The 10461-nt window shown below is 45.2% G+C and overlaps 1 protein-coding gene across 1 annotated transcript in view; it reads right to left on the bottom strand.

Moving 5' to 3' along the window:
• Positions 1–2763: 2763 nt before the first annotated feature.
• Positions 2764–10461, bottom strand: part of PRSS41 (protease, serine 41) — a 12135-nt gene continuing 4437 nt past the window's right edge. The window contains exons 4-5 of the mRNA XM_021715125.1: positions 3416–3573; positions 2764–3054 (exon numbers count right to left, since the gene is read on the bottom strand). Coding sequence (XP_021570800.1) covers positions 2800–3054; positions 3416–3573 — 413 coding nt within the window. The 3' untranslated portion in view covers positions 2764–2799. The remainder of the gene's footprint in view (positions 3055–3415; positions 3574–10461) is intronic.

The raw sequence follows: 10461 nt of genomic DNA, 5'->3' as shown, positions 1-10461 counted from the left end.
ATCCTCCTGCCTCAGTCCTCCAAAGTGCTGGGATTACAAGCGTGAACTACCATGCCCAGCTTTGCTTATTAATACTTTTGTTACTGCGTTGTAGGTAGTTTATATATGCTGGATATCAGTCCCCCAGTCCCCACGAACCTGGGCACACGCGGAAGGGCAGCAGGTAGTGGTGTAGCTGGGGCTGGTGACGCGGCGCCTATCCCGGTGAGGTGCGGCTGATAGCACCTGCTAGATGTCATCAACCCCTGCCCCACTGAAGTCAGGATCCAGGCTGAACAGCGCCAAGGGTGCAGGGAGGGGCCACAGGGCTCAGCTCCAAGAGCCCATGCTCCTACCAAGGCGCACCTTGGCGCTTGGGAGTCCAGGATCTTGGCCTGGGTGCAACTGGGTGTCAGGTGTCACAACCTTAAGCTCTTGGGCCTGGGTTTCCCCAGCAGGAAAGAGGTAAGGATGCTGCCCTGGCTGCTGAGCTCAGCCCTGCTGTACATCTGAACCCTCACAGCTAAGTGATCCTTACCAACACCTGTTGAAAGCTTCTCTTATCTCATCTCATAGACGAAAGTCCGGCTCTGGGACTTAGGTGACTGGCCTGGGCCATGAGCCAGCAGGTACGAGGCAGAGTGGGGATTCAAACTCAGGCAGCCAGGCACCAGGCACCTCAGTGTTGGGCCTCGCCAGGGTTGGGGGAAGCAGCCTGTGTGAGGAGGAAGTGAGTTAATGTAGGCACAGCCCTCACAGTAGAGCCTGGGCCACATGGATGCTCTCTTTATCTTGCCACATCTTGGGATGAAAATGCCCAGGTTCCTTCCTGCCTCAGGGCTTTTGCACATTCTGTTCCCTATGCTTGCCATTCCCTTCCCACCTGCTTCACTTGACCATCTCCCGCTCATCCTTGAGGTGACCCAGCTTAAGCACCGCATCCTGACCCCAAACCATACCAGTGACCCCTTCTCAAGCCACTCCCTGCCCATCACCCTTGGCATCAGTTCATTTAGTGTCTGGGTGCAAAGCCTCTTTCTCCCGTGGCCTGGGGTGGCCATGGGTAGGGCAGATGTTGGCGCCCAGACAGGATCTGGCCATGAAGCAAGAACCCTGAGTCCTCTAGGCTCTCACTGTCCTCCACCCCTGTGGTTTCCCCACCGAGTCTGAACCTGCCTCCCGCCTTGCCCTGCAGGGAGTTCCCCAGGCCTCTGCTCCTGCCCTGGTGGCCTCTGCTCCCGCCTTGGTGGCCTCTGCTCCCACCCTGATGGCCTCACTCCATCACCCACACCCGGAGATGCTCCAACTCCACCTTTCTTCAAATTGGCTCCTACTATCTCAAAGGCCTCTCTTGGTTCCTACTCTTCCTCTGTCTCTCCAGCCTGTGGCAAAGGGACCCCAGGACCCTCCTGTCACCATGAAGGGCCACTCTGGGCTGTGGACACCATCTTTTGTCTCTAGATGCTCCCTCTGCCCAAAGTCCATCTCCACTCCACTCATCCAACTCCACTGGGATATTCCTAGACCCTCAAGCACGGAAAGTACCGCCACTCCAGTCCTACCTCAGAATCTACCTACCCTCTCCCAGGCTGTCTTCCTCTGTGTGGACCGGCCAGGCCTCCTTAGCAGACAGGGCCTCCCCTGTCCCCACCCTGGCATGGCACTCAGGGGACAGAGGGACAGCACATCCACTGGATCATGGCCAGATTCCACCCAAGCTTGGGTCAGTTGCCCGCTGATAAGTGACGCGATCCTGCAGGGTGGTAGGACACCTAGGCAGGGGCCACCTGCGACGGCCACCCTCCCTGGTTTGAGGACCAGAGCCCCTCTCCAGCCTCCTCCCAGGCTCCTGGGTGAGCAGGGAGATTTCTTTAGGTGGCTGCATTTTCCATGCTGCAAGGGCTGTGGAGTGGGGTGGAGTGCTCACGGCATCTGGGGATCTTGGCAAACATGGACCTGCTTTGGCAGTTCAGAGGGCCCATTGTGCCTGCCCTGCTGGACTGATTCCTTGGGGTTCAGGGACCCAGATGAGAGGCGGATGGGGTGATGCCTCCCCGACGCCACCTCACCTCTTACCAGGTTGCCACAGCTTGCCCGGTACGCACAGCTTCTCGTGAGTCAGCTGCAGCTCTGGAGCCTCTCAGGCCTGTGGACCACCCTCAACAGGGGGAAGGCGTGGTCAAGAGAGAAACATCCATCTCTGTCCTCGGTGGAACAATGCTGAGGACCCAGCTGGTTGTGTCCCAACTTCTCACAATGGTAGCCTCCTTTTTTGAGCAAATGCATCTGAGTTTCTTACTTCCCTCCCTCAGTTTTCCTATTTTCTTTGTGTCCTGGGATCACCTCCCAAATAAACCTGCACCCAGGCCCTGGTTTCAGGTCAACTGTTGGGGTGACAGTAAGCCCAAGACCGTCTGGTTTTTGTGTGACAGGGAACCCTGAGACGGGGGGCTTCAAGGGCATTTTCTCCATGACACCCCCACCACAATCTTTCCAGTCCACAGAACCCTGAAATGAATACTGTTCTTCCATCAGTTATCTTTCTCCCCGTACTAACCAGAGAGGGTTCTGTTGTTTACAACCAAAACCTAGACAGCAATTTAAGGGTTTGTGTGGGATCTTGGCCTGGACTGGGCATAAGTGAACAGGAGGGAGTTGTCCATGAAGCCACGTCAGTCCACAGAAAGCTCTGGAAGGCCTTGAACGTGCAAATATGTTTATTAGCAAATGGGACAGAGGAGACTGGAGCCTGACCCAGCAGACAGTCCCAACCCTGACCTTGGAGTGCCCGCAGTCTGGGGGTAGTGTGCCAATGCTGCCTCATAGGCTCTGGTGGCCTTGGATCAGCTGCAGGAGTGCAGGAGCCCACTGCAGAGCAAGGAGCAGCAGCAGCTGAGAGAGGTCTGGCCTGGGCACACCGCGGGACATCACCATCTGGATCCAGTGGAAGTATACACTGATGTTGGTGTAGACACCGGGCCGGTTGGGATGACCGCAGCCCATTCCCCAGCTCACGACTCCAACCTGATACCACAGTCCGTCCTTGTCACAGACCAAGGGTCCACCTGAATCACCCTGGGAAGCAGCGTAGGTGAGTCCAGCTTGGGCGGGGTGGGTGGGACAGCAGAGAGGCCAGGAGAACACATGGGCCTGCAGGGTTGGGCGGACTGGGTGCAAATCTACTCCTCCCCTGGAAGCAACCAAGCCTCAGTTTTTACATCGGCAGAGTGGGCAATGGCTTCCCAGGATTGGCAGGATGATCAAAGGTGGTACAATTTATGGAAGTAGGAAACATGTTTTACAGCTGGGTAAATAAGCACTGCAATTGTTTCCTCATGAGTAAAGGCCAAGGGTGGGTTTGTGGGGAGACATGGGGCTTGCTCTCAGACCTGGAATTGGGAAGGGGAAGATTCTCTGGTGGGGTAGAGGTACTTACCTTGCAGGTGTCTACACTGCCATCCTCAGCACCAGCACAAAACATGGAATCTTTTATCATACCACGGCCAGAGGGCAGTGCAAACAGGTAGTTACACCTGGTATTGTTGAAGATCATGACCTGAGCTTCCCGGAGCATGTAGGGAGGAGGCAGAGATGCTGGGGATAGGACAGAGAAAAACAGTATCTCCTTTGCCTTCTTAGGCAGGGGGAGGAGAGAGGGTGCATTTTATAGTGGGGCGGGGCTAGCACACCCACAGTGCCTGGAACATGGCTCTTGAGGACTCCCCAGCACCTAGTACATCATGAGTGATCAACAATATCACAGAAGAACCCAATGGATGGCCTCAGTTCCCCCTGAGACTCAGTTTCCCTATCTGTAAAATAGAGATGATAGCCCCTAACTGACCAGTGGAGAGATGCCTTAGCCAAAACATGGCAGAGGAGGGGCTAAGGTGGATGAGAATGTTCATGATTGATACACTACAGCTGCAGGATCCAGGCCAAAACCTGCCAGATTTGATGTCAGGCATGATTCTGCAGATTTAGGAAGCTGAGCAAGCTCCAGGGAAGATAAACCCAGAGACTCACATGATGGCACATTATAATCAAACTAACAAAAGACCAGGTGAGAATCTTGTAAACAGCGACAGAGAAGTAACTCATCAGGAACAAGGGATCTTCAACAAGATTAACAGCCAATTTCTTTTCTTTGAGTTGGAGTCTCACTCTGTCACCCAGACTGGAGTACAGTGGCACGCTCCCGGTCACTGCATCCTCGACCTGCTGGGCTCCGGCGATCCTGCCTCAGCCTTCCAAGCAACTGGAACTACAGATGCACACTACCACGCCCAGCTGATTTTTTAAAAATTTATTGTAGAGATGAGGTCTCGCCAAGTTGCCCGGGCAGGTCTTGAACCCATGGGCTCAGGCAATCCACTCGCCTCAGCCTCCCAAAGTGCTGAGATTACAGGCTGAGCCACCGAGTCTGGCCTTAACAGCCAATTTCTATTCAGAAACTATGGGGCCCAGAAGGCAATGGGATGGAGTATTCAAAGTGTTGAAGAAGAAAACAGTCAAAAAAGAATTTTATATCAGGCAAAATTACCCTTCAAAAAATGAAGGAAAAATTAAGACATTGACAGACACCCAAAAGCTGAGAGGGTCTGTCACTAGTAGACCTATCCTACAAGAAATGGAAAAAGGAGACCTTTAGGTTGAAATGAAAGGACACTAGACAGTAACTCAAAGTCAAAGTAGTAAAGAGCCCTGGTAAAGGTCACTACATAAGTAAACATAAAAGTCAGTATTACAGTACTTCTGGTTTATAATTTCTCTTTTTTCTACACAATTTAAAAGACAAATGCATAAAAATTGATAAACCTATGTTAATGATTATACAATGTAAACTCTGACAATAACAACATAAAATGGAGAAATACTGCTTTATAGGAACAGAAATTTTTGTATACTATTGAAGCTAAGTTGGTATAAATTAAAAATAGATTGCTATATGGTTAAGATGTTAATTATAATCTAAGAAAACAGATTATAGTCTAATTATAATCTAAGAAAATAATTAAAAAATATACAGAAAAGGAAATGAGAAGGGAATTAACATGGTAGTTAAAAACCCAATAAAACAAAATGAGGAAATGAAAAATCAATCTTGTGGAAAAATAAAAAGAAGAAAAAAATAAAGATTAAAATGTAAACATAAATATGGAAACGTATAAGACAAGATATAGAAAACAAAAACAAAATGGTAGAAGTAATTCTTTCTGAGCCAGCCTGGGTGGCTCAGCCAATAATCCCGCGCCTTGGGAGGCTGAGGTGAGTGGATTGCCTGAGCCCATGGGTTTGAGACCTGCCTGGGCAACTTGGCGAGACCTCATCTCTACAATAAATCAAAAATCAGCCGGGTGTGGTAGCGCGCGCCTATAGTTCCAGCTATATGGAAGGCTGAGGCAGAAGGATCGCCAGAGCCCAGCAGGTCGAGGCTGCGGTGGCCGGGAGTGGCCACTGCACTCCAGTCTGGGTGACAGAGTGAGACTCCAACTCAAAAAAAAGAAGTAATTATTTCTGAATCAGTAATTACTTTCTCTTTTTTTTTTTTTGAGTAGAGGTCTTACTCTATCCCCCAGACTGGGGCGCAGTGGCATGATCATGGCTCACTACAGCCTTGACCTCCTGGGCTCAGGCAGTCTCCTGCCTCAGCCTCCTGAGTAGCTGGAACTACAGGCATGTGCCACCACACCCAGCTAATTTTTAAATTTTTTTTTTTTTGTGGAGACAAGGTCTTGCTATGTTGCCCAGGCTGATCTAGAACTCCTGGGCTCAATGAATATTCCCGCCTCAGTCTCCCAAAGAGCTGGGATTATAGGCATGAGCCACCACACCTGGCCAGTAATTACTTTTAATGCAAATAGCTTAAATGACTCAATAAAAAAGCAAAGATTGGCAAAACAGTTTTAAAAAAAGGGGGCCAACTATATGCTGTCTACAAGAGACTCACTTTAGAGCCAGAGAAATACACAGACTGAAAGTGAAAGGTAAACTGGACTCAGTGGCTCAGCCTGTAATCCCAGCGCTTTGGGAGGCAGAGGAGAGTGGATTGCCTGAGCCCGTGGGTTCGAGATCCGCCTGGGCAACTTGACGAGACTTCATCTCTACAATAAAATTTTAAAAAATTAGCTGGGCGTGGTAATGCACACCTGTAGTTCCAGCTACTTGGATGGCTGAGGCGGAAGGATTGCCGGAGCCCAGCAGGTCAAGGCTGCGGTGGCCGGGAGCAACCACTGCACTCCAGTCTGGGTGACAGAGTGAGACTCCAACTCAAAAAAAAAAAAAGAAAAAAAGAAAGTGAAAGGTGGGTAAAAGAAATTCCATGCAAATAGTAACCAACAGAGAGCTGAGGTTGTTATACTAATATCAGACAAAATAGACTTTAGTCAAAACTTGTTATAAGAGTCAAAGGACATTATATATTGACAAGGGAAATTATCAAGAAAAAGTAGCAATCACAGACATCTAGGTACCTAATAACGGAGCCCCAAATACAAGAAGTTACATTGGCAGAATTAGTGGAAGAAATGGGCAGTTCCACAATAATAGTGGGAGACTTCAGTACCCCACTTTTAATAAAGGATAGAGAAGATCAATAATAAAACAGATGTCTGGAATAACACTATGAATCAGCGATTCCTAACAGACATATACAGAATAGTCGACATAAACAGCAGCAGAATGCACATTCTTCTGAAACGCATATGGAATATTAACCAAAGTAGACCACATACCAGGTCATAAAATAAGTCACAGTAAAATGTGAAAGACAGAATTCATACAAAATGTCTTCACTGACCACAATTAAATGAGATTAGAAATCAATAACAACAACAAAAAAGAAATCAATAACAGAAAAAAAACTGAAAAATTACAAACATGTGGAAATGAAACAACACACTCTTAAATGATAAATAGGTCAAATAATACATTACAGGAAAATTAGAAAACAATTTGAAATGAATAAAAATGAAAACACAACAGACCAAAACTTATGCGGTGCAGCAAAGCAGTTCTCAGAAGGAAATTTTAGCTGTAAATACCTATATTTATAAAGAAAGAGAATCTCAAATCAAAACCCAACTTTACATCTTAAGAAACTAGAAAAAGAAAAGCAAACTAAACACAAAGTAGCAAAAAGAAGCAAATAATAAAAAGTAGAATGAAGAAAAACAAGCTAACAGGTAGAAAACAATAGAGAAAAATCAATAAAACTGAAAGTTGTTTCTTTGAAAGATCAATAAAATTGACAATGAAAGTGTGGACAGTATTTTTTTTTTCTTTTCTTTTTTTGAGTTGGAGCCTTGCTCTGTCACCCAGACTGGAGTGCAGTGGCACACTCTCAGCCACCGCAGCCTTAACCTACTGGGCTCCGGCGATCCTTCCGCCTCAGCCTTCTAAGTAGCTGGAACTACAGGCGCTCGCTACCACGTCCGGCTAATTTTTGATTTTTTGTAGAGATGAGGTCTCGCCAAGTTGCCCAGGCAGGTCTCGAACCCACGGGTTCAGGCAATCCACTCACCTCAGCCTCCTAAGGCGCGGGATTACAGGCTGAGCCACCAAGCCCGGCACAAATCAGATAATTTAGGGGAAATGGGAAAATCCCTAGAGACACACAAACTACCAAACTGATTTGAGAAGAAACAGAAAATCTGAACAGATCTGTAAGTAAAGAGATTGAATCAGAAATTTTAAAACTCTCCCAACAAAGAAAAGCTCAGAACTAGATGGCTTCACTGGTGAATTCTACCAAAATATGAAGAATTAACACCAATCCTTTCTTAATTCATCCTAAAAATAGAAGCGAGGGAAAACTTCCTAACTCATTCCATGAGGCCAGCATTACCCTGATACCAAAACCAGTCAAAACATCACAAAAATATCCTTTATGTATATATGTGCAAAAAATCCCCAAAAGAATACCAGCAAACTGAGTTCAGCAGCATGTTAAGGGGACTTTATACCATGATGTAAAATTTACCCCATGAGGGCAATGTGCTTCAATAGAATACGATCTTAATAGAACAAAGGAAAAACCATATGGCCATCCCAACTGATGCAGAAAAAGCATTAAACAAAACTCAACATCCTTTCATGAGAAAAACACTCAACACACTAGGAATAGAATGAAACTACCTCAACATAATAAAAGGCCAGATGGGAAAAGTCCATAGCTAAAATCATACTTAACAACGAAAAACTGAAAGTTTTTCCTCTCAGATCTGGAACAAGGTGAATTTACCATTTCTAATCAACATAGGACTGGATGTTCTAACCAGAGCAATTAGGCAAGAAATAAAAGGCACCCAAATCAGAAACGAAGAAGTAAAATTACCATTGTTTGCAGATGACATGATCATTTATTTTTATTTTATAGAGACAGGGTCTCATGATGTTGCTCAGGCTGGTTTCAAGTGATCTTCTCCCCTCAACCTCCCAAAATTCTGGGATTATAGGTGTGAGCTACCAGACCCAGCTAATGTGATCTTATATGCAGAAATCCCTAAAGATTCCACAAAAACTGTTAGAACTAATAAATTCAGCAATTTCAGGATACAAAGTCAATATTTTAAAAAAAGTTGTAGCCAGATTCGGTGGCTCAGCCTGTAATCCCACGCCTTTGGGAGGCTGAGGTGAGTGGATTGCCTGAGCCCGCGGGTTCGAGACCCGCCTGGGCAGCGAGACCTCATCTCTACAATAAATAAAAAAAATCAGCCGGGCGTGGTAGCGCATGCTTGTAATTCCGGCTACTTGGAAGGCTGAGGTGGAAGGATCGCCGGAGCCCAGCAGGTCGAGGCTGCGGTGGCCGGGAGCGGCCACTGCACTCCAGTCTGGGTGACAGAGTGAGACTCCAACTCAAAAAAAAAAGTTGTGTTTCTATTAACTAGCAATGAACAATCCAAAAACAAAATTAAGAAAACACTCCATTTATAACAGCATCAAAGAGAATAAGACCGGAACAAGTTTAATTGAGGAGGTACAAGACTTGTACTCAAAAAACATAGTATGTTGCTGAAAATAATTAAAGAACTAAATAACTGTAAACACATATGTGTTCATGATTGGAGACTTAATAAAATGGTGATGCTCCCAAAATCAATCTATCTGATAAAACCCCTATCAAACATCAATGGCTTTTTTCACAGATATTGACAAGCTAATTCTAAAATTGTTATAAAATATTAAGGGGCCCTATGTAACCAAAACAATATTGAGATGTAGAACAAAGTTGAAAGACTTATACTTTCTGATTTCAAAACATACTGTAAAGTTACAGGAATTAAACAATGTGGTCTTGGCATAAGGACAGAAATACAGACCAATGAAATAGAATTGTGAGTCTAGAAATAAACTCATACATCTATGGTCAGTCAACTTTGGACAAGGATACAAGACATTTCAGTGTAAAAGAGAATAGTCTGTTCAACAAATTGTGCTTGGACAGTTAGATATCAACATGCAGAGGATGAAGTTGGAATTCTACACCTCACTTTGTCTACAAAAATAAACTCAGAGTGAATCAAGACATAAATGTAAGAGCCAAAACACTAAAACTCTTCAAGGAAAACATAGGGTAAATCTTCACGACATGGGACTTGGCAATGATTTCTTAGACATACCAAAAACACAAGCAACAAAGAAGAAATAATTTAGACTTTCAAAATTAAGAACTTTTGTACAAGAAAGGAGACTGGCAGGAAAGAGAAAAAAAAACTACAGAATGCGAGAAATTATTTGCAAATCATATATGTGATAAGGGTCTAGTGTCCAGAATACATAAGAATGATTACAACTCAACAACAAAAAGACAATTCAGTCTAAAAATGGGCAAAGGACTTGGGTAGGTTTTTCTCCAAGGAATATACACAAATGGCCAACAAGCACATGAAAAATGGTCAGCATAATTTATCATCAGGAAAATGCAAATAAAACCACAATGAGATACCACTTTACACCCACTAGGATGACCACAGTTTAAAAATTGTAAAATAAGTATTGATGAGAACAGGGAAAAATAATGACCCTCACAGCTATGAACACTGTTTAGTGGATCCTCAAAAAGATAAACATAGAATTACCATACGACCAGCAACTGCACTTCTACATATATACCTAAAATAATTGAAAAGAGTTGTTTCAACATAAACTTGTATACTAATGTTCACAGTAACTTTATTCACAATTGTCAAAAGGTAGAAACTACCCAGTTGTCCATCAATGGAAGAAAGAATAAACAAGTTTTGGTATATCTATACAATAGAATATTATGCAGCCACAAAAAGAAGTGAGGTTCTTCTACATGCTGCGATGTGGATGAACCTTTAAGATGCTATGTTATAGCCAGGCTTGGTGGCTCAGCCTGAAATCCCGCGCCTTTGGGAGGCTGAGGTGAGTGAATTGCCTGAGCCCGCGGGTTCGAGACCCGCCTAGGCAACTTGGCGAGACCTCATCTCTACAATAAACCAAAAAAATTAGCCGGGC

This window comes from Carlito syrichta, unplaced genomic scaffold (genome assembly GCF_000164805.1).
Source record: "Carlito syrichta isolate Samal-C Ts95f unplaced genomic scaffold, Tarsius_syrichta-2.0.1 Scaffold306686, whole genome shotgun sequence".
NCBI lineage: Eukaryota > Metazoa > Chordata > Mammalia > Primates > Tarsiidae > Carlito > Carlito syrichta.
This window is presented reverse-complemented; position numbering and strand designations above follow the sequence as displayed.